Genomic DNA, 24,690 nt, shown 5'->3' with positions numbered 1-24,690 from the left:
TCATCTGTCGATGGACATCTTGGCTCTTTCCACAGTTTGGCTATTGTGGACATTGCTGCTATAAACATCGGGGGCGTGCATGCATTTCTAAAGGAGGTACCTGCAGTGAAATTCACCTTTCTGATGTTGAATTCTCTGAGTTTTGACAAACAAGTGTCACCACCACCAGGAAGAGTTCCATCACCCCCAAATATCTCCCCATGCCTCTTCCTTCTGCTCTGAGCCCCTGACCATCATTGATCTGCCATCTGTCCCTGTAGTTTTTTGCCTTTTCCAGAAGGTCACGTAAATGGAACCCTAGCCTAGTAAGCGCAAGCTCACAGTCCTTTGAGTCTGGCTCTGTCACTGCGGACAGTGCATCTGAAATTCCTCCATGAGGTAGTCCTTCTCTTCCTTTGTCCTGCAGAGTCGTATCTGTCAACTGGCTGTACCATCATTTGTTTATCCGTTCCCCGCTGGAGGGATGTTTGTGTTGTTTCTAGTTTTTGTCTATTATGAATTCTACTGCTGTAGACATCGTGTGCAAGGTTTTTGTGTGGACGTAAGTTTGCATTTCTCATGGATGCACACGTCAGAGCGGGATTGCGGGGTCATATGGCCAGTGTCATCTATCTGTGTAAGAAACAGCTAGCCTTATGTTAGAAGGGGCTGTCCCACTTTCCACTCCCACCATCGGTGTGTGAAAGTTCCAGCACCTCTCCGTCCCTGGCCGTGCTCAGGACTGTCACTTGCCTTCAGTCTGGCCATTCTAAGTGGGTAGCGGTCATGGGGGCTCCAAAAAGGAAAGCTTGTCTGTTCTGAATAGCAGTTCGTGAACTTTCGTACCAAGTTTCAGTTGGACCAGTGAGGTCAGCTTGGAGGGGCAGCTGGGAGACCTGACTTCACATGGGCACGCTGCCCTGTCCTTCTCGCCCACAGCCCTTCGTCTCCCTGGGGGGGCAAAGCAGGGATGGCTGACGTCTGGCCTGATGCACTCAGCTTCTGTGGCCTTGGGGTGCACACAGGGTGGGTGCAGGGCGCTGTGTCCCAACATGCCTCCCCAGTGCATCCTGGGTGGTGGCTTGCAGACGAGATCATCTCCTCCTTCCCCCACCTTTTCCCCCTCAGGCCTACATACAGATCACGTTTGTGGAGCCCTACTTTGATGAGTATGAGATGAAAGACAGGGTAACCTACTTTGAGGAGAATTTCAATCTGCGGAGGTTCATGTACACCACCCCCTTCACCCTGGAGGGGCGGCCCCGGGGGGAGCTGCATGAGCAATACCGGCGGAACACCATCCTGACCACCATGCACGCCTTCCCCTACGTCAAGACCAGGATCAGCGTCATCCAGAAGGAAGAGGTAATGGCCCCTGGAGCCAGCGGGCTCAGGACTGAGGTCACCACTGAATGGCTGAGTCTCCCTCCCAGGATGACACTCACACCTCCTCCGAGCTCCTTCCTGGCAGACTGGAGAGAAAACCAAAAAAAGGGACACACTGGAAATACTATCGTGGTGGTTATTCTCTGACTGTCGTGGTGCCAGGGAATCCCATTTAGGCAGCCGTGCACTTCATAGCATTACTTTATATTTAAATATTTTATATTTTGAAGTTGTATCTTTAACATAAATAGAATGACAAAATTAAAATATTTAACATGTTTATTTTCATGACATGCTTACTTGAAATACATATTTAAAATTTAAATATTTTATATTGAATTTTTATATATTTGGAAGCTTACAGGTGATTCAGACAGAGTTGTTTTATTAGTTATTAGAGACGAGGAATAGCAAGCAAGTAGCCCCACAAGTTGGTGGCGAGCTGGAAGAAGGGCCCCCTGCAAGATAGGCAAGGAGACCAACTGACTTCTAGTCCCAAATTCCTCCTGTGACATTGCTCAAGACACTTACTTTCGTTCAGCTTTTCTCATCTATACACTGACAGCGAGGACCCCTTTCTCTTCTCTGGTTCTCTGTACAGTAGGAGACTTTGAATCCATTGTAAGAGGACTGATCAAGAAAGCGTCTCAAAACTAGACATAGTACAAACATTTTATTTTACTTTAAAATACGTATGTGGACATTTATTTGTCATTCAATTTATATAAGGCCCCAGCCTTCCCTGTGATTTGGGGTTGGCGGGTCACAATTCAGCATTGTCTTTCTAGTATAAGCCCCACCCTTAATACACTGTCCATAATTTTCAGTTTTTATTTCTATATAGCAGAGGAGGAGCTTAAAGATACTTGCTAAACAATATGAGGACAGAGTCCTTCTGGATTTTTATGACTTGCTTGCCCCTAGCCTTTTACAGTTGTCTTGCACACACCTAATATGGCAGGAATCTTTATAGCAACTCACTTTTGTGATATCTTGCCCCAGCATTCAGCTTCGTGTTCATAGAAACAGTTCTGTTTCTTTCCACACCCACAGTTCATCAGTTTGTGCATTACTTAATTAGATGAGGTCATTAAAATAACAAGCATAACAGGCATCATCAAGTCGGTGAATGCGCAGAGCTGAGCTGTGAACGGATGCCTCATGGGGCAGGAGCAGAAGTGACTGAGCTCACTGCCCATTGGCTAGGGTGTCAGCAACCACATCAGAGAGTGAGCTTCACGGACATGAGAGAAATCCAGGCTGAGTGACTCAGTTAAGAAGAGGTTGGTTTAGAAGGCATCTATTATATTTCTTATTGTTTTAGACTTTTGAACACTAGGACAGGTAGGCATAGGACAGAAATAAACTCATGGTTCCAGTAAGAATCCCCACAGCATTTCTTGGCCATATCTCCCTTTCCCGAGAACCTCAGTGTGTTAGATCACTAGGACTGTTGTAACAAAGGACCACGGCCTGCATGGCTGACATGGCAGAAATGTATTGTCTCATAGTTCCGGAGGCTAGTGGCCAAATTAAGACGTTGGCAAGGTTGGTTCCTTCTGAGGGTTGTGGGGGATGGATGTGTTCTGGGCTTCCCTCCTTGGCTTGTATATGATGATCTTCTCCCTGTGTCTTCACATTCTCTCCCTCAACATGTGTCTCTGTGTCCAAATTTCCTCTTCTTATAGGGACATCCATCATATAGGGCCCATCCTAATGACCTCTCTTTAACTTGATTACCTCTATAAAGACCCTATCTCAAGTAAGGTCACATTCTGAGGTACTGGGAATTAGGACTTCAGTATATGAAGTGGGGGGGGGGGGATAACTCCACCTACAACATTTAAGAAGGACCCTACCCCAAACCTGCAGAACTTGGCAACCGAGAGATTGACCCTTAAGAGAATTCTGTTAATCAGGAATTCATCTTCAGGTTGAGTTGGAGAAGGTACACATGATGCCAAAATCATGTGTTATGGCGGAAACAAAAATCTTGAGTGCTGTGCTCGTACCTTCTCCAATTACAAGTCAAGTAACTTGTTTAATAATTGGTAAGGAAACTTAACAGGGTAGAAAGAACATGGATTTTGAATGTCGACATCATTGTGATCAAATTCTGAGCTCCCTCCTTACTACCCTGTGTCATTTGGTGGCACTTCCTGAACCTTACAAATCCCTCTTTGGATGTAGAATGGAGAGAATACGTAGGTTGTTTAAAGGAGTCCATGAGAAATGTCCACAAAGTTCCCCAAACACAGTAAGTGTTCAAGAAATGTTAGGCCTTTCCTTCCTCTTAATCTATCCAGAATATTTTAAATACTCTGAAGGTATCCTTACCTGCTTCTTCAAATCCGGTCCGTCATAGCCCCAGGTTTGTCCATGGCTTCCAAGACTAGACAATGACTTCCCTGTACTTCTGTCTTGTGTTCAGTTTGTTTTGACACCAATTGAAGTTGCCATTGAGGATATGAAGAAGAAGACCCTGCAGTTAGCGGTTGCCATTAACCAGGAGCCCCCTGATGCCAAGATGCTTCAGATGGTGTTGCAGGGCTCCGTCGGAGCTACTGTAAATCAGGTGAGCAAGACTGGCTGCCGGCAACTCCTCTGGTCCTTGTTACTTGGGTTTTCATTATATGTCTACACCTCCTTCCTTAAGGTTGATGAGGAGTCTGATCCACACATAAATGGTATCCCTGAACTTAGACCCAACACTTGTGAGGTTTAGAAGACTTTGAGGAGGGCTCTTCACATAACAACCGTGGTAGAAAAGAAGTCCCAGGGGCACCTGGGTGGCTCAGTCGGTTAGGCCCCTGCCTTGGGCTCAGGTCCTGATCTCAGGGTCCTGGGATCGAGCCCTGCATTGGGCTCCCTGCTCAGCGGGGAATCTGCTTCTCCCTCTCCCTCTGCCCCTACTCCACTTGTGCTCTCTCTCTCTCTCAAATAAATAAATAAAATCTTTAAAAAAAAAAAAGAAAAGAAGTCCCAGCCATGAGTAGACCATGTGTAAGGGGCACCATTTTCACAGAGAGGTCTTCACTTTGAGGCCAGGCCTGGCAGCATGCTCCAGATCTGGCTCCTATTGCAGAGGGCTTAGTCATGCCCTATGTAGGCAAGGTTGTTGCAGAGCTTGAGGCCAATCTAAGAATGTCTGCAGGAGAGAAGGGAAAGGGTCTAGGACATGCAGCCCCTGGGTCAGTCACCAGACAAATCCAGCATGCCGGGGGCCTTGCCAGCCAGGAGTGACCAGGGACCAGGCTTCTTGGGGCACCTCAGACCAAACTGGATATTCTCAAACCCCTTAGAATCCTTACTCCCAAACCCGCATGTAACTAAACCAGTCTCAGATACAGGGAGGTGCTAGCCTCATACTTTCTGTCCAGTGGGCATCCTTAATTTCAGATCCAGATCTGCTCTTGTCTACACCTCCACTCAAAAACCCAGTGAGTATCATGACTTTTTCCTCACTCACCACACCTGGACTTCCCTGCAAAAAGTGTGTCCAGACAATATCAAGGGAACAGAAATAGCACAGAGGAGAAATGACTGTTACATTTCCAAGATCAGAAAATATTAGGAAGTTTTGCTTTAAGTCCCAGTCCTTTGATGAAAATGGAAGACTTTGTGAGCCCATAACCATGTACTGTGCATATCTCTGACACAAGCCAGCAATTACACAAAATGGTGCCATGACTAGGGCAACTAAATAAGTGGATATGAAAGGATGAATCAAGACAATCCTCAATTTTAGAAAAGCAACTCAGATCACATACCCTGTGATGCAGTAGTATTACCTTTACATACAAAGAAGAGCCTATTATTAGTAGAACATTTGATTAAGAAAATACATTTGGGGGCACCTGGGTGGCTCAGTCGTTAAGCATCTGCCTTCGGCTCAGGTCATGATCTCCAGGTCCTGGGATTGAGCCCTGCGTCGGGCTCCCTGCTCAGCGGGGAGTCTGTCTCTCTCCCTCACCTTCTGCCCCTTCCACTCCTGCTCTCTCTCTCCCTCTCTCAAATAAATGAATAAAATCTTTTTTAAAAAAAGAAAATACATTTATACTTCTGAGTATTCTCCTAAATGTCCAGACTCCTAAGAGATCAAAGTTTCCTGAGAAGTTCAGTACCTTCCTTGATTTTTTTTGTCTTGGTCACACTACCTACAGAATTAAACGTCCAAACTCAGAAGTCAATCCAAGATTTTCTCCCAAGTAATTTAATTTTCTTTCCAATGTCCTATTGTTCTGTTCCTTTTTCCATCAGGGACCACTGGAAGTAGCCCAAGTGTTCTTGGCCGAAATTCCAGCTGACCCAAAGCTCTATCGACATCACAACAAGCTGAGATTATGCTTTAAGGAATTCATAATGCGGTAAGATGGAATATGGTTGGGAAGGCAGCAGAGCGGTGGTTCTCAGAGAGGGGTCCCTAGACCAGCAGCTAGGGCATCACCTGAGAACTTGCTAGAAAGGCCAGTTCTCGGGCACCAACCAGGCCTACGGAATCAGAATTTCCAGAGGTGGATGCCGGCAGTCTGGGTTTTAACAAGCCCTCTGGGGATTCTGATGCACCCTCACGCCTGGGAACCCCTGCAGCAGACCAGTCTTATGTGTACTATTAAGTAACCGGCATTCAAACCGTAAAGTGCTTTCATGTTTATCGTCTTGGGTGCGCCTCACACATCAAACCGATATTACCACCAGCCTCATTTTGCCAAAAGGGGAAACAGAGGTTTGGAGATGGGAAATGATTTTGCCTGAGGTCACACAGCTAGTTAGTAGGAGAGCTGAGTTCAAATCCAGAGCTTCTGAGCCACATAGCGCACATCTCCATTCGTGTGCTGCCCGTCCACGATGCTTTCAAGTCCAAGAGGGTGTTGGCATTGGTTTTAGAAGTTTTAATATCACATGATAACTTATTTGTAGAATCTTAAGAATAGACCCTGCCTCACATTTGGTGAAGGCAATTCTAACGCTGGGCTTTTTCAAAAGTATCTTCTCTCTGGCAGTTCCCATCGTCAGACAAGCTTCTGTGGGCTGGCATCAGGAGCGGCCCGTTCAGGCTGCATAGGAGCAGGTCTTTGAGCAAGGTCTTGCAAACTGTTGCAGTACAGACGGGTACCGTGGGGTCTCCTGTGGCCCTAAAATGAATGTTTATGAAGGATGTGATGACCTTTTACCCATGACATCAGGAAAATGTGTACCAGTATTTCTTTTCAACCTTAGAGCAGCATATCAAGTGTAGGAATGACCTCACTTGGCAGATGGGGAAATAAAGGAGGCTAAAAGTGAAAGTTTGCTAAATTCACTGAAAACTCATCAGCGTGCCAGTGTTGGGTAAGATGAGAACTCCCTCGTCTTCCACAGGCTCTGGTGAGAGGTCTGCAGACATGCTGTATACGGAGACCCGGTCTGTGGGCAAGAACCCATACACACACGGGGCACATACACAGAGATTACATTTATTAATAGTTTGGCATTTGAATTGCTTCCTGTATTTGAAAGCAATTCTGACATTACACAAAAGCTGCATTTTGTTGAGAAAAGAGAGCATTTTTACAGAACAAAAAAACTAGGAAAATACTGTGGGAATTTTTTTTTTTTTTTTTGGTGGGAATTTTTAAAGATCTATTTCCTTTCCACTTATCTTCATTTAAAATTATTTTGGGGGAGAGCTGGGTGGCTCAGTCAGTTAAGTGCCTGGCTCTTGGTTTCTGCTCAGGTCATGATCTCGGGGTCCTGGGATTGAGACCCATGTAGGGCTCCATCTTCAGTGGGGAGTCTGCTTCAGATTCTCTCTCCCTCTTCCTCTGCTCCTTCCCCTGGCTTGCGCACGCTAAAATAAATAAATCTTAAAAAAAAAAAAATGAAATAAAATAAGGTATGGTTGAAGGCCCCTGAAGTTGGCAGTGGCCTAGGCCTCCTTGGACCTCTGAAAGGACCTCTGAAATGTTTAAAGAGACAGTACGACCCGGGTACGGTATCATTTGTGGGAAGACAGGAGCTCCCGACAGCACCCGTAGGTGCATAACTAAATACCAGCACAGTGCAGCATGCGCTACCCACTGCCGAGAGCGCAGGAAATACAGGGCTCCAGAGTTCAGAAAGGAACGGTCCGTTAGAGGCTAGAAGGCTGGAGAAGCCTTCACTTAAACTTCGTCTTGAATATTTAGGTAGAACAAAGGGGGCGGTCCGAAGAGGGAGCCAGGCCTGGTAAAGCAACAGACCCTGAAAACCTCCGGGACGCCTCTGGGCTCCTCTGAGTCAGCAAGAGCAGTGTGTTCCCGGGAGTCTGCTAGGACAAGAGGAGAGACGAACGACAGCCAGATTGGCAGATGGAGCTCTGGACAGAACCGAAGTGTAAAAGCAGGTTGGGGAAGAGCAGAGGTGATTTGGTTCCCTAGTCTGTAAATCATACCCTCAAGACAGCAGGAGGCGAGGAGACCTTCCTTTCCCCCGATTGCTTAATTGCTTCTCAAGTCCCCTCAGCAAGTTGCAGGCTTTTAATGGCCAGAGTCAATATTTTGTCACATTATTTGCTGCTGGGTATTTCCTCCCGGCTCTCTGCTTCCGACAGCCAAGGTGACGCAAGAGGGGAAGATACTGGGGGGTGGACAGCTCTTGGGTTTCCCTGTGAGTGAGCTCCCGCTGCTTGGCAGACTGGGGCGGCGGGTTGATAAGCCCGGATTTCCAAGGTGAACATAAGTGAGCCTTCCGATGCCTCTTTGCTGAGCGCGGAAACGTAGGCTTGCCAGGTGCCTGCTGTCAGGTCCTGCCCCTGGGCGGTGGCCTTGGACTTGGCTGTCGCAGCACCAGACTGGCCATGGGGGACCTGGCAGGCGGGCCCGCGGTGGCTGATGCTCATCCAGCCAGTTGTCAGGTCGAGACCTTGATCCCCTCCTGCCTTTTCCCACGGTAAGAAAAAAACAAAACAAAACAAAAACCACCTCAGGGTGTCTGAAGCCAAGATGGAGAGATACCCCATTCTCTTTCATTCCTCTGCTCCCCAAAGTACTCAAGCTGTTTTAGACAGTGCCAGAGCTTCCAGTCTGGGTTTTTAAATTTTCTTCTTACCTTTCTGCCTTAGCTCGGGCTGGTGTCACCAAATACTGTGGACCGAGCGGCTGGACCAGCAGACACTTGGCTGGACCAGCTGGCAAGGCTCAGATGAGGTTGCTGGCCGGCCAGGCTCCCCGTGAGGGCTCTCTTGCTGGCTGGGCCTCCTCACGGGGTAGAGAGAGGAAGAGGAAGAAAACTCTCTGACAAGGGCACTGATCCTACCCCGTGGGTCCCATCCTCAGGGTAATTTACACCAAAACACCTCTGAAAGGCCTTACCTCCAAATACCATCACGTGGGGTGTTAGGGCTTCAACATAGGAATGGGGGGGGCAGAGGACACAAACATTCAGTCATAACATTATCTGAACGCTCTCAGCCTTACAAAGACTACGTGATCCTTACATTTATTTATTTATTTTTGACTATTATAAAAGTTTATTTAACAAAAAAGTTCAATATGACAATGCACACGACCTGATTTTTATTTTTATTTTTTTTTTATTTTTATTTATTTTTATTTTTTAAAGATTTTATTTATTTATTTGAGAGAGAGAGAATGAGAGACAGAGAGCATGAGAGGGAGGAGGGTCAGAAGGAGAAGCAGACTCCCCGCCGAGCAGGGAGCCCGATGCGGGACTCGATCCCGGGACTCCAGGATCATGACCTGAGCCGAAGGCAGTCGCTTAACCAACTGAGCCACCCAGGCGCCCCTTGATTTTTATATTGTAGTAAAACAGGTACTGTGGAGGGGACATGTGGAAGCAGTTGATTCCTTCTGATGAACACACCCATTGTTTATACTCGTTCCAAGGCTTCCAACGTGATGAGACTATTTCCTCGTGTTACCACCATTCCAGTATTGTTCTGTTGCCCCCAGTTGCCATCTGCACACATTCATCTATCACAAGATTCATAAACGGATCGAACCCCCGCAATATTCCTTGGACATGTCTGCCACCATGTAATTTCAATGATAATTTCTTGTCCATAAATTTTTTCAACTCGGGAGGGTGAGCTTTGCTCAAGGTGTCTACTCGGCGATCTCAAAGATGCCTCCCTTTACGTTTATTTTTATATTGAAATAAAAGACCACATCCTCCACGGCACCAGTCACAAGTTGTCTCTAGGAGAAATAGTTTGAGATACACCCAGACAGGCTCCCACCACACGTATGGTCACAGAGTCAGGACACGGAGCGTGGAGCGGTGGTGTTTGCAGACTGCAGTGAGGGTCTGTGAACAGGAGGGAGGGAGAATCTGCCCAAGGGGCCAAAGGAACACCAAATGCGTATCGTGTGGGTAGAAACAGAAGCAGGAGGTAGGAAGAGATTTGAATATGTGATAGGAAAACAAAGCCTTAAATATCGTGAGGGGTTGCTCTGCAGCAGGTCAGTAGGGGAGGACAGAGGAATGACTTCTGTCACTTTTCTAGGGTCACAGAGACCTGATCAGTGGGCTAAGGCTGCTAGAAAACTGAGAGCCAGGTGGAACAGGTTACACTTCAGGCCCGTATGCAGGTGCATACCACCCCCCCACAAGACACACAGGGCTCTGCCCCTCCCTCGTGCCTCCTGCAGTGATTCTGAACAAAAAAATATCCATTTTTGTTACAGTGTGATCTTTTCCTCCTCTCTCAGCCGACCCCATCCCCCAGGTCTCATGAGCCAGCTCCTGGCCCTCAGGGCTGGTCCATGCTCAGGGACGGGGCACCATGCCCGAGGGTGGCTGGGGCTGATACTGGATTAGAGAATATTATAGAAACATGTGAGCTCCAGGACTCTGTGACTCTTCAGGAGAAGCCCAGGGCCTGAGAGGGGTTAAGGTCAGTGTAAGGTGATACAGGCATAAGTCTGATCTGGTGAACCACCCCCCTGTGCCTGGATTCTAGGAATCTGCTTCTGGGTGTCAGATGCGAGTCTGGACAGCTTCCCAAGCCTGTAGCCCCAGTCTAGCCCCCCCTTCCCACATCTGGCAATAGGATGAGGAGAAGGGGCCACTGGACCTTCTGTGAGGGAGGTGGCCACACAAATCCAACCAGGGGCGGTAGAGGTGACTCCAAGGGGACAGCAGGACGATGCTGCCCCTGGTCTGCCCTCGGGTGCGCTCCCTACCCCCACAGCGCTGCGTCCTACAGCAGTGGGGAGCACATAGGATGATGCCTTTCATTAGGCCATAACCCCTACTTCGCTCCCAAAAAGCAGGTAGTGTTGACTATGAAGCCCTCCCTGGTGGTCATCGCTTAGCTAGATCCTCACACACCTGACACCGTTTCATCCCCATAAACCCACTTTACAGATGAAGGATATGAAGTTGCAGAAGGTTATAATAAGCCCAAGGTCACACAGCAAGTAGGTGGCAGAACCACAATCGAAAGTCTTCACTTGGGACAGGCTGCCCTTGGGTGTGGGGTCCGGCCAAGGCCAGCCAGGGAGGGAGGAAATGAAGGGGCTGAGTTGGAGAAAACCACCGGGGAGGGGTGCCTGGCAGAGCCATGGCTCTCCCACACCCACTGCAGGCGGCCACCCCTGCCCCTGGTGCCCTGCCCCCAGATGATCCCTCCTTGCCAGTCCTCGGCTTCTCTCGTATCGCTGTCAGATCTCCCCACTCCAGCAGTCCCGCTTCCTTCCTGGGCCCGGAGTGGAGGTTTGCTAAAGACGTACCAGCAAGAAGATGAGAAAGGCAGAGTACTCCAAACTGGGGCTCCAGAGAGAATACCTTCAACTTGAGACCAAGGCCATATGCCTGGATTCTAGCTGGAAAGGCCATGTCTTCCCAGGGGGAGTACGCGGTGTTGCAGTTAGCAGTGGGCTCCTGAGCCAGGCCGCTGGGCTTCACGGACCCACCGTGCCTTAACTAGCTGTGTGACCTTGGGAAAGTTACCTGGCCTCACTTTCTCCAACTTTAAAATGGGAATTGTAATCGTAACTCTCTCTTAGATCTGGTGTCATGATACGATGAGGGCTTGGCACTTACTAAGTGATCAATCAATGTAACGTCATTTGGTGGGGCAGAGACCAGATCAATTTGAGGAGGAAACAGAAACTTAACCATCTGATTTAAATATAGACATTGTCCACCCATGACTTGGGTGCTTCTATAAAGTTTGTACCATAAGACACAGTGGGCCGGGGACACATGAACCGAGGACTGGCAGGTCTCTGGATTTGCACCTGACTCTGCTGTTCCTGCAGGTGTGGGACTCAGGACAGGGCATTCCATCTCTGCATTTTTTTTTTTTTTTTTTTAGATTTTATTTATTTATTTGACAGACACATTGAGAGAGGGAACACAAGTGGGGGGGTGGGGGGGAGAGGGAGAAGCAGGCTTCCCGCCAAGCAGGGAGCCTGATGCGGGGCTCGATCCCAGGACCCCAGGATCATGACCTGAGCCAAAGGCAGACGCTTAATGACTGAGCCACCCAGGTGCCCCTCTGCATCTTTCATTAACCATGAAAAACCAGGGACAGGAATATAAACTCTTTCGTACTTCATCATTCTCATATCAAACAAATCGTTTCTGTACTCAGACTGGGTCTATCGGGAATCACAACCATAACAACAATAAGTGTTCTTACTTGAAAATTCTAAGCACTTTATATGTTTTCACTCATTTAATCCTTACAAGCACAATAAGGTCAGCTATTATTATCACTTCCATATCACAGGTAAAGAAACTAAGGCATGAAAATGTTAAGTGCCTTGCCTAATGTCACAAAGCTGATACTCCGCAAAGCAGGATTCAGAGTTGAGCGCTCAGGCTCCAGAGTCTATACTCCTAACTACTATGCTGTGCTGTTCTCTTTAGGAACTGTGTTCAGTTGCTCATAACAGAGAACAGAAGTAAGATGGCTTAAATAACATAGAAACTTATTTTTTTTCTCCTAAAATAAGATCAGAGATAGTCATCCCAGAACTATATCATCAGTGACCCTGGCTCTTTCCATTCTTTTCTATGCCATCCTGATTATAGTGCACCCATCCTCATAGTCACAAGATGGCCCTAGGGCTCTAGCCATCGTGACCACATCCCCGGAAAGTATCAGGAGTAGAAATGAGGTAAGAGCAAAAGACTGTGCCCCTTTAAAGAGCTTTCCTGGTGACTTCATTTTGTATCTCATCAGCCATCCCTATCTGTTAAGGGAGGCTAGGAAATGTCACTTCCCAGGGAGGCTCACCAGATGGAGTTCTGTTGCTAAAAAAGAGACTGGATTGAGGAAGGAACTAGCAATTGTTGGCCATCCCAAGGGACTGATGTGGGGGCTGTGCTAAAGGAGCATCACAGAGGATGGAGGCCAACAGATATAGAGATGGAGGGCTCCCTGATGACCCTCTCTGTAGGAAAGATACCTACCTCCTTACAGAGAGGCCCCTGCAGGTGACTGTCTACCAAAGCCAGGAACCACGTTCTGGAGTTAAAATTTCCTTCCTCTCAGTCTGGTTTCTGTGGGATTCTGAGTGCTGGAAACCCCCAGGCACGTCTGCTATAAGAAAATGCTTGTGTTCAGTGACCTTATCAACAGAGGGGGCAACAAAAGGGGGGGGGGGCTCTGGAATGCTGGTGTTACTGAGCGAGAGCAGCACAGTCTATTTCTGGACCTAATGACAATGTGACGATAAGGCCACTTAAACAATTATTTGCATTGTAGGTCTCTGTTGTGTAGATTTCCCAAGAGAAATAGCTGTTCTGGAGGCGGTCGATTTCGTGCATGGCTCACTTTAGTTTATGGATTTAAATTAACGTAATGATGGAGCGCCTGCTGGCTCAGTCCGTTAAGCATCCAACTCTTGATTTCAGCTCAGGTCATGAACTCAGGGTCGTGAGATCGAGCCCGGTGTCAGGCTCAGTGCTGAACGTGGAGCCTGCTGAAGATTCTGTCTCCCGCTCTCTGTCCTCCCCTCCCCCCATGCTTGCGTATGCTCTCTCTAAAAAAAATAAATAAAAATAAACCCAAAACCATAATGGAAACTATTTTAATTTTAATAAAATCTATATTATATAGGGGCACCTGGGTGGCTCAGTCAGTGAAGCATCTGACTCTTTTTTTTTTTTTTAAAGATTTTATTTATTTATTTGAGAGAGAGAGAATGAGATAGAGACCATGAGAGGGGGGAGGGTCAGAGAGAGAGGCAGACTCCCTGCTGAGCAGGGAGCCCGACATGGGACTCAATCCCGGGACTCCAGGATCATGACCTGAGCCGAAGGCAGTCGCTTAACCAACTGAGCCACCCAGGCGCCCCAGAAGCATCTGACTCGATTTCAGCTCGGGTCACGATCTCAGGGTTGTAGAGATCAAGCCCGGTGTCAGGCTCAGTGCTGTACGTGGAGCCTGGTAAAGATTCTCTCTCCCTCTCTCTGTCCTCCTCCCACCTCCATGGTCTCTAAAAAAAAAAAATTAAAAAAAAAAACCATAATAGAAGCTCTTTTAATTTTAATAAAATCTAGAGTATATGGGGGCACCTGGGTGTGGCTCAGTCGGTTAAGCATCCCACCCTTGATTTTGGCTTAGGTCATGATCTCAGGGTTGTGGAATTGAGCCCCATATTGGACTCTGTGCTCAGCTCGGAGTCTGTCTTCTCCCTCTGCTCCTCCCCACCCCTCACACACTCTCTCTCTCTCAAATAAATAAATAAATAAAAATAAAATCTTAAAAAAAAAATCTAGAGTATAGAATCCAAATGGGGGAAAGGAAGAAATACAGAAAATGTATATGAAATAATTCATAAGTTATAAAATTTGTTAAAATATAACTTCATATTACTACTACAACATCTGAAAAATTTTCACCCCACCTATTAATATATTTGTCTTTGTAAAACACTATGTTCATCTATTGCTTTGCAACAGGCTACCTCAAGACTTAGTGGCTTAAAACGACATTTAATTATTATGTGTGTGGTTCTAGGGGCTGGTGGGCTCAGCTAGGTGGTTTTCGCCCAGTCTCTCATTGTCACCCAGACAGTGGCTGGGGCCTGAATTGCCTGAAGTGTTCCTCAGTCATATGTCTGGTGTCTGCGCTGAAAAATCCTTAAAGAGCAGGTGGTTCTGGACTCCAGAAGGTACGTGTCCCAAGAGACAGAGCCAGGTAGAAGCCACACTGCTTCTTTTACCTAGTCACAGAGCGTGTAAAGCCTTTAACCATGTCCAGGACACATGGTACGCCATCAGTGTATGTCAGCTGGCTCTTGTTACTTCTGAGCACGAAGACTAGGGAGAGTTTAGTTAATTCCCCCCAAGTTTTCAGAGACATTCCCAAGGATGCAGTCAGCCTCTGTGGGCCTCCTGCAGTCTGCCGATCTTGCAAACCCAGGCCTTAAAGTCATCCTGAAACTGATTTTATTTTGCACATGGTGGTAGCTCGTAACTGTTAGTTAAGAAGCAATAGAAACGGAAGGGATGATGGTAATTTCTCAGGATTCAAAGGTTATAAACCTCCCCTTCCCACCCCTTCTTGAAAACTTTGATATGCAACCTCAGAGATCGTACAGTTTGCTTCAATTAACGTCCAACTTAAAAGATTGGTGAAGATCCAGTTAGGGGAGTTCTTTTGGTTTCTGGCTGAGTTAAATCAAGTCTTTTTCTGCCGGGGGCTAATTGTGTAGGAAAGCTGTGGTCATGGGTTTATTTCTGCCTAGTCCAGGTAGGTTTCCCCTGTCCTGTAGCCACATTCCACCCTCTTCGCCTTCGGCTGTCATCATGAAAATGTGTTCAGTGGTAATACCAAGGATTTGGGTCACAAGGTCTGGGTATCCCCATGACTTACCCCAGACCTAACCCTGCTATCAGGAAAACAGTTTAAACCACATTGATCACCAGGATCCCATTCACCTACAGGGTAATAAAGAATTATTACTAATTTTTGCAGGTCAGCTAGGTTTCTACCATTATGGTGTCCCTTCAAGGTTTGTTGATTTGTTAAGTTCCCTTAGGTAGCACAGTGTAAAATAAAAGGCAGGACTTTATCATGTTTAAATACAATTTTCTTCTTTGGTATGTAGCATACTCTGTGGGAGACCATGAAAACACTAGGCTTAACTGTCTACAAGTTAGGTCACCACAATGAGCTTTAACGATTTTCTCTCTGACGCTTTGCAGTTTCACCATGGTGGAGCTCCGTATGGATCTGTTTCTGCCGATGAGGGGATTTGCGTCCGTTTGCAATTCTGGAAAATTATCAGCTGTTATCTCTTTATATATTGCCTCTTATTTTTCATTCCCTTAGGTAGTCATTTAGATGTGGGTTGGGCATCTCCATTATATCTCCAGGTTCTTTTTTTTTTTTTTTTAAGATTTTACTTATTTATCTGAGAGAGAGAGAAAGCACTAATGGGGGGAGGGGCAGAGGGAGAGGGAGAAGCAGGCTCCCCACTAAGCAGGGAGCCCAATGGAAGGCTCGATCCCAGGACCCTGAGAGCATGACCTGAGCCGAAGGCAGACGCTTAACCGACTGAGCCACCCAGGTGCCCCTCTATCTCCAGGTCCTTAACCATTTTTTTTTTTATATTTTTAATTTTTAAAAAAATTTCTTTGGTGATTTCCTTAGATCTGTCATATAGTTCGTGTGTTCTCCATTTGTGTCTGGTTTATTTTCTAACCTGTCCATTGGGATCTTTTTCTTTATCTTAGTGACTCTATTTTTATTTCTAGAAGTTCCATTTGGTTCTTTTCTGAAGTTTCCCTAATCTCTTTTTTCATACTCTTTTCATCACGAATTTTATACCTTTTTTTTTTTATTACATCTCTGTATTAACTTTGGTCTTTTATATTGTTCTGTCATCTCGAATTCTTAGTGGGCTGTTTCTCCTGCTTGTTGCATCTGTTGGTCCTCTCCCGTGATGATTGTATTGTGAGCTTATCTTTGGGAAGGGTCACTCTTTCTGTGGGTGGCCCATGAGCCCTGATGGAGAAGGTGTTTCTCCAGAGCAAATTTATATTAATTTCTGTCCAAGCCCTGGGGATTCCAGTCACCTTGGTTGCTTTTTAATTTAATTTCTTACCTTGGAGCACTCACCACATAGCAGTATAAATTTGTAACTCATACCCGTGTGTGGTGCAAACCTAGAATTTCAGCTCTTAAGGTGACTTTCTTTCCCAGTGATGGCCCCAGACTGTTAGCAAGCTTTTATTCCACCTCTCTGGACAGTTGGCAGTATTTTTCTGGGCCCCCTTCCATAAATGGGGTAGCAGCTTTTCAAGCCCCTGAACTATATGCAAGTGGAATATTCAGAGCCCCACTTGGCCCTTGGCTGAGGCTACCTCTCCTGTCTCGTGTGGGCTCCCAGCACGCCACACCTCCCCCAGCCTCCAGGACCCCTGTGCAGTCTTGAAATTCTAACGGGCACGTCTTGGGACAATTGCCATGACATCAGCTCCTGCTATCACTCTGATTTGGATTTTTCTCCTCCTCTCTGGCACCTGGGGCTTCCCTTTCTCCTACAGCAGGTGTTGGCTGCACTTTTCAGCTCGTCTGTGTGCGTGCGGCAGGAGGGGGGCTGAGTGGCGTCTGCTCGGTCTACCAGCTTGCCATAAGCCACAGTGAGTGTCTTGTGAGCAGAACAATGACCCTGAGTTTGGATCCCGGGCTCACCGCTTCCTCACAGTGTTATCTTGGGCAAGTGACCTAACCTTTCTGAGCTCCAAGGACAAAATGGGGATAAATACAGACCTCCTGGGTTTGTTGGGAGAATTAACCAGATAATGCATGGAAAACTCTTCGTATGGTGCCCGGCACGTAGCAACTCAGAGCATCAAGATCTCTGGGCCACTTTTCAAGAACAGATTCCTGGGTGTTACTCCTTAGGGATTCTGATTCCTTAAATCTGAGGTACGGTCCAGATGTCTGAACTTTGAAAGCCTCCACAGGCAATCCTGATAGGCTACCAGGTTTTAGACACTCTTGGAGGTACTCAAGAAATGGTAGATAGCATCTAAGCAGCTCAAACTCCTGCGAAATACCACCTCACTTCCCGCCCCTGATGTTTGCATCTCAGGTGCGGTGAGGCCGTGGAGAAGAACAAGCGTCTCATCACGGCGGACCAGAGGGAGTATCAGCAGGAACTCAAAAAGAACTACCACAAGCTGAAAGAGAACCTCAGGCCAATGATTGAGCGGAAAATTCCAGAACTCTACAAGCCGATATTCAGAGTTGAGAGTCACAAGAGGTGAGTTCAGGGCAGAGGAGGCCTCTTCCTGGGGGATGAAGGACAGGGCTTGGGGCCCAGCGGGTCAGGGCGCGCTCTGCTACACTCGGGAGCCGCACAAGCTCGGAGGACCGGGAGTGCACCCGGGGTCAGAGAAGCCGCCAGAACCCGATCTGTCCTGCCTCCATCCTGAGTGCCTTCCACTCCCTCTACCTTCTCCTTGACCTTCCTGGGACCCCTTCATGTTGGCCTTCTGCCCATGGTCTTCCCAGAACCCATTTCCTCCTGTGTTTTTTCTGGCGCTGGTGTGAAGGGATCTCAGGACCTTTGCACATTCACTAACTTACTGAGTTGCCCAAAGTCCTTGTCCTTTTCTGGTGGGTGATTCCCCCCTCCCCTTTAAAAGTTTAATTGATCTTTCTTACCTCTGTTTTCTCTCTCTCTCCTTTGTAATTTCAGAGACTCCTTCCACAGATCTAGTTTCAGGAAATGTGAAACCCAATTGTCACAGGGCAGCTAGGAAAAGCTGTCCTCACGCATGGAGACTGAGGCTCTGTGACCCTGGAGAAGTGCTCGCTGGTACTTAAAACACAGGACATTTGCCGAGCAGGATGGACTGCATACTGCCTGACTGGACAGCACTCTGGAAGCCTTAGAATCCCAGGGACCATGGGAATTACACCCAAATGGGTCTGATCAGGTTTTGGCCCTCCAGACTGGGGTTAATGGAGGGTGGTTAATCAGGGGAGCCTGTGTATTTATCAAATCATGGCTTTTCACAATATTGTACAAAACAAGGCTTAAACAGCGTCTCCTGCTGAGCGGTCAGTCACTCTCTATAGGACAGATGACTTCCTCTGGCCGTATTTGGATTTACGGGATAAACCCAAATTGCCCGGCGGAAAATGGAAACGTCTGCCGTCCCATGCGGAGTGAACGTCACGCATTCCCTGTTTATGGGTGAGGAGGGTGGGCTGGCAGGACTGCAAAAACATGGTGAATAAATCCGTGAGGGGAGGCCTCACTAGAAATCTAAAAATCATGATGATGCTTGGAAACTTGGAGCTAGATGATTTATTTGTGAACTCGTTACCTTCTTGGTAACGGTGGACTAATTGTTGTATAGTTATTTTTGCCTTAAGTTACTGTGTGTTCAGTTAATTTAACAAGCGTCTATAGATGAGGACCTTGGACTCACTGAGTTAGGAGATGCGCGGCATTCTGCTGCATTCACCTCAATTCAGACGCTTCTGCAATACTTTGCATTTTTTCCTTCTGCTCCTTGCTCACTCTTTTTCTCCTCCCGCCTGGGACCAAGTTCATTTTTGTAAAAGGACAATAGCTCTGCTTTCATGTCAGAACACCGTGCCCGTCCGTCGGCCTATTATATTGGCTAGAGTAGACTGAGCTTGGACTTCTTCTGGCAATGTACTGTAGGACGCAGATGAACAAAACTGTGGCTTGAGAATTAAATTATATATTTTTAATATGCCTGATGCCCTTGAATGGTACTAAAAATGTAATAAGAATGGCAAGTGAAATGTTTCCCTTTGCAACTCGTGTTTTTTATTTTGACACCTCTTAACTCTCACAAAGCACTTCGGAGGAAAGGAAAGAGTCATAGGCCCGGTCCTCCAGACCAGACGGTGCTGTCCCGGGGCCTGCCTCTTATGCGGTATTTAATTTGGTGTTTATAAGAGAGAATTTCATTTGGATGATCCAGAACTTTTTATGCAGGAATTTATATTCTGAAAGAGATCTTTTTTTTTTTTTTTAAAGCACAAAAGCTTACTAGTTTACATGGCAAACTTTTTGGAGTCTAGGCATTTGGGGAAAGGATTCTTTCTAAAGTATATGATACACTTAATTGCTTTCCTACCTGAGTACATATGATATACTTTAATTCCATATGCTGTTTGGCGTCTTCTGTGTGGGGGCTACTGGGTGAGACTGAGGTCCGATAACATTGTCACCGTCCTCCAAACCCTGCCAGCTTAGCGAGGAGGAGCATCTCTGTGCATGTAGCCACAATACAGAGCAGACTAGAACAGGCAACAGTCCCTACAGAACGTAACCTTTCATGAGGGACTCAAGGTTGGGCATCAATCACTCGCAACATCTATCATATTTTGCCCTCACACAGTAAGTGTTAAGTGTTAAGCACTAAGCAAATTAGGGGCGCCTGGGTGGCTCAGTCATTTGAGCGTCTGCCTTTGGTTCAGGTGGTGATCCCGGGGTCCTGGGATCAGCCTGGCGTTGGGCTCCCTGCTCAGCAGAGACCCTGCTTCTCCCTCTCCCTTTGCCTCTCTTCCTGGCTTGTTCTCACTCTCTCAAACAAATAAATAAAATCTTGGAAAAAAAAGAGTAAAGCAATTTAGGCCTTTTGGTTTTCTAAAAATTAGAGAAACCTGATATGCCACGATAGCATCTTGATTTTACATTGGAAAACCCTTCTGTGCAAGGGTTTTGGAGGAATCCTCTGATTAGCTCATGCTGCCTCTCCTTCGGCAAGGTCAAGGGTGCAACTGTCCCTGTCTCTTAAGGATCTCCAGGAAGGGGCACCTGGCTGGCTCAGTCGGTGGAGAATGGGACTCTGGATCTCAGGGTTGGGGGTGCGAGCCCCACCCCCATGTTGGGTGTGGAGATTGCTTAATAATAAAATCTTTAAAAAGAGAGAATCTGCAGGAAGATGAGACATATGCTGCACAGATCTGATTGGGTTGTCACGCTTTGCACTGTCTTCAAGTCTCTAATTCTATTCCCTAAGGAGTCCTTTCCATGACAGTAGGTTTGTTTTAAAATGAAAAACTTTTAGAGCTGTCATTGATAATTGTGGTTGCAAGTATGTTTCCAAAGACAGGGAGCCTTTGTTTTGCCTTGAATGTATTTTTAAATGCTTGTTATCTCAAACGTTGTAAAGCTGCTATTAAGTATCATTTTACAAACAAAACACCCTAAAGGTTCTAATACATCCCAGAATGCTGGATATGTCCACAGTATCCAGTGTATCCTTTTTTTTGGACTGAAAGCAGTGCTTCCTAATCTTTTTCACACCAGGGGCTTAAATGTTCTCTATTGAGGCATAACATATAGCCTGCAAACTCGTTAGCTTAAAGCAGCAATAAACAATATCTCACCCAGTTACTGCGGATTTGAAATTCAGGAGTAGCTTGCCCAGGCAGTCCGATTTGAGGCAGCACATGAGGTTGAAGTCAAGATATTGGCCCGAGCTGCCATCATCTGAAGGCTTGACTGGAGCTGATGGATTCTGTTCCAAGGTGGCTCATTCCTAATGTTGGGAAGTTGTGCTGGTCTTTGATGGGAGGCTTTAGTTCTCCCTGTGGATCTCTCCCCAGATGCATGAGTGCCCTCCTGACATGGCCGCTGACTCCCCCTAGGGGGTGCGATACAAGAGAAGTAAGACCAAAGTGGCCATGTCCTTTATGACCTAGCCTCTGAAGTCAGACTCCCTCGTGTCTGCCATATTCTGTGTTTTCGAAGCAAGCCACCAGGGTCAGTCCCTGTTCAGGGGGGAGATTTATTAGGCTCTACATTTTGAATGGAGGAGTGTTAAAGAATTTTTGCACATTTTTGCACAATTCTGCATTTGTTGTCTCACTGGGATTGATGGACAAAGCTACTTGCTGATAGAGATTTCCAGTCCAGGAGCTCTGGCTGCCCTGAGTCCCTCCCAGGGGGCTGGGTCAGTCAACCTCAAGTAATATATATAACCCAGTTCCTGGGTGCACCATGGCACACCACTTGGGAAGCCTAGCCTACAAGTACTCAGTTGGCCATCTTTTGCAAGGGACAGAAAACCAAACTCACCCCAGTGTTCTCAAAGGGGGTGGTGGAGTTTATAGGCTCACGTAACAGGACAACCCGGAGATGTTGGTTCAGACGCATCTTGATTCAGGACCCACATAGCATGGCCTGGGTCCATTTTTCATCACTGCTTCCTCTTGGTTGGCTCCATTCTCAGGCTTTCAGCAGTGGCCCCTGGAAATTCCGGCTCATCCCTCAGGATGGCAGTCCATCAGGCCGTCCTGAGCCTCACAGCCTCATACGTTCCAGAATTCTTAGGGGAATCTCTTGTTCGTTCTAACTGGAGTGGCTTATGCTAACCAAGGTTCTCCCCTCACACTAGCAGCAGGGTCAAACCACATGGCTAGTGAGAAAGGGACTAGAACCTCCTCAGGGAACTGGGAAGAAAGGGGAAAGGAAGCAAAGCAAACCATGGGAGGCTCACTACCAAACATTTTGCTTTAAAGCATTCAGAAAAAGGAGCTCGTGTGGAGATCAGGAAGAAAGTTTCTTTCATATCCTGTTCACAACCACTGACTCTGCAGGACCGCCCCCAGGAGGGGTGATGAAGGGGATAGGAAGTCTAAGAAGGAGGACCTAGGGCTTAGCATATCCTGAAGCAAAGTGGGGACCAGATAGATAGGAGTGGGAGATGTCCCTGCCGCAGTCATTCGGCCTCTGGAGCGTCTTGCCAATGGTGGTGCACGCGATCCGGAATCAGAACTATAGAGCTGGGGGTGGGGGGCACTGGTAGGAGAGAGAGGGACAGGGAAATGGAGTAACGGTACGTTTGACGGCAGAAAGTCAAGCATCAGAATTGTGCCTTTCGCTCATCGTTGTCTCCCCAGAGCCTGGCCCATAATGGACACTCAGTGGATGTTTATAAACAACCAAAATAATGAAAGAAGGTGGCCACCAGTGATGATTTCTTCCAGACTGCTCCTTTTCGGTAGCTCCGAGCTAAAAGCAGTACCTAAAGGAGGACAGTGGATCAGGGTTCATTGGCCCCAGAGGAATGCCTTTCCATTCACTCTAGGCTCTCTAGTGTCAATGCATGGGCAAGAATTAAGAGGATTTCCTCCCCTTCCTGGTGCTATCCCTTGACTCATCTTAAACTTTATCTGTAATAATCTTAGACCTAACCTAACGGAGCCGGATTAAACACCCAAATCTGCAATGGTCACTAAGTTTGCGGTCCTAGAATTCCTGGAGGAAATGCAGCATAGCCTTGGTTGAAAACGATGTGGAGAGCTGTCTGTGTTCCTGACCCCACGGCCTTGACGCTGCAGCACTTGGGGGGCGCGGGGGGGGGGGCACTGCTCTGGAATGACGCTGCTGAATCCAGCCCAGCTCCTAGTCTGCCAGTGTTCTCCGCCTGGCAGCTAAATGGCTCTCACCTTTGCTATTTCCTTCACGCACTGGAAGATGGCAATCACCGGGCAGCATGGATAAGGGAGTGATTTTCCAGGTGATACAGCTCCGAAGGATACAGTTGAAAAATCAGCTCTTGTCCCTTACAGTTCCTTTATGCAGTGAGAGAACATGACATAGATGACTACATTCTGTACTGATAACAAGTTCAGTTATCCGACAGGACTGTCAGGGTTATCTGAGATGATATAATAATAATAATAATAATAAAATTAAAATAATAAATTATTATAGAAGACCACGTGTCTGCCAAAAGTCTCTGGACCAAGGATCAGAAGTCCTGGTTTCTCACTCCTTCACTTTCTAGTCCTCTGTGCAAGTCACTATACCTCTCAGCTTCAGGGGTTTTTTACTGTGAAATAGGGACAAATGTAGCTCTGTCTTCTTCCTACCTGCTGAGGAAATCCAGGGAGGTAATGAATGCGCGGGATTGTTTTGGAAACTCCGGAAGGCTTGCCCCCAATATAAGGAAGCACTGTTTACACCCGACACCTTCAGAAAGTTTGGCCAGCCCCCCCACAGGTTGCACTCCCGGCTGGCGGCATTCATCCGTCCAAAGGCGGATGCAGGACAGGGGCCTGATTTCCCGGTAAATAAACACCGGGTCTCCTGAGCTTGAAGTGCCCGTGGATGCCGGCTGGCAAAGGCCAACAGCGAGGGCCTTCGGGGGAGAGGAAAGGAAACCCCATCCGACCTGGCTTCCCTCCCTGCTCAAGTGCAGCATGTTTCCAGTGCATTCCTCTGCAAGGTGAATACCCGGGTTCCAACAGCCCACCTGTGTGTCCCCCCCCCCCGCCCCGCCGCAGGTGCTCCCCCAGGGTATCCAAGCACACTGACTCCCACTGGAAACAGAGCTACCGAGCAGCGAGCGGCAAGTCTGCCCCGTTGTCCTAAGGAACAACGAGAAGACAAGGTGCCGATGGTGGACGTGCAGTAACTAAGCTGACGTGGCTCGTTTGGGAGCCTGGGCTTCATCTGCAGCCTCGTGCGCTCTGCTCCATCCGCTCCAACTTGGCAGCCAGGCCCCCGAAGTCTCTAGATGCACAGGAAGCCAAAGGTTTCTTAAAAGGATTGTGTGGGGCCTGGCAATTGATTAAGAAACTCGATGGCCCGATCCACCGAGAACTGAGCCCAGGGCACCCCAGCAAGCACAGCAGTTTAAATGGGGCTGAGAAATCCAGCAAGCCCTGGGAGTTTAGTGTGCATGCGCATGGGGGTGTTGGGGGGCATTTTTGTGTGTGGGTTTTTTTGTTTTCTGGGGTTTTTTGTTTGGCTGGTTTTGTGTTTTTTGTTTGTTGGTTGGTTGTTGGTTGGTTGCTTGGTTGCTTGGTTGGTTTTGCTTTAGGAGCAGAAAACTGTTCCAGCCCGTCTCATGGTGAGTAGTGGACTTGAGAAAGAAAGAGGCTGCGCAGCATCAACCCAGGGATTCCATCAGGCTCCGGGGTCTTTTTTTCTCAGAAGCTGTGAAGCTGCAGGAAAAGCAGTCCAAGTGAGAACCAAGTAAGGTAATATCATGAAGCATGGGCGTAGTCCTAAAATCTTCCCGGTCCCCTCCAACTAGAGGAGCCCAGAAGGTGCAGCTCAACATGCATTCAGGATGAAAGGGTAAAAGAAAGTGGGGGGCAGGGTGGCGGGGCATCCTCCAGTGAAGTCTCCCGAGCAGAACCCCCACCCGTCCCAAGCTTGGTGTTCACCTGCTTGAGCTCTGATTCTCATGGCAAACCCACAGCGTTGAGAGGCCAAGCGGGACAGCATTTCCTGCAGATGAGGAAGTCAAACCCAGTCTCTGCCCTTGGAGAACACCCCGCCCCAGGGGTGCACATGTGTGCACACAGCTGGAGTGGAGGTTTGAAAGTGTCCCCATCCCCCATTACCCCTGAGCTCCAGTGGAAATCTAGCT

At 47.5% G+C, this 24,690-nt stretch overlaps 1 protein-coding gene and 1 pseudogene across 2 annotated transcripts in view; one reads left to right on the top strand and one right to left on the bottom strand.

Annotated features, from left to right (window-relative positions):
* Nucleotides 1–19,928, top strand: part of DOCK8 (dedicator of cytokinesis 8) — a 219,317-nt gene extending 199,389 nt beyond the window's left edge. For both annotated transcript variants that reach the window (XM_081802802.1, XM_081802803.1), the window contains 5 exons: nt 1,108–1,344; nt 3,797–3,940; nt 5,626–5,732; nt 17,406–17,576; nt 18,015–19,928. In XM_081802802.1, coding sequence (XP_081658928.1) covers nt 1,108–1,344; nt 3,797–3,940; nt 5,626–5,732; nt 17,406–17,576; nt 18,015–18,075 — 720 coding nt within the window. In that variant the 3' untranslated portion in view covers nt 18,076–19,928. The remainder of the gene's footprint in view (nt 1–1,107; nt 1,345–3,796; nt 3,941–5,625; nt 5,733–17,405; nt 17,577–18,014) is intronic.
* On the bottom strand, nt 9,169–9,440 carry LOC115944127 (small nuclear ribonucleoprotein G pseudogene; annotated as a pseudogene).
* Nucleotides 19,929–24,690: the final 4,762 nt, after the last annotated feature.

This window comes from Leptonychotes weddellii, chromosome 14 (genome assembly GCF_054177405.1).
Source record: "Leptonychotes weddellii isolate Sample4059 chromosome 14, ASM5417740v2, whole genome shotgun sequence".
Taxonomy (NCBI): Eukaryota; Metazoa; Chordata; class Mammalia; order Carnivora; family Phocidae; genus Leptonychotes; species Leptonychotes weddellii.
This window is presented reverse-complemented; position numbering and strand designations above follow the sequence as displayed.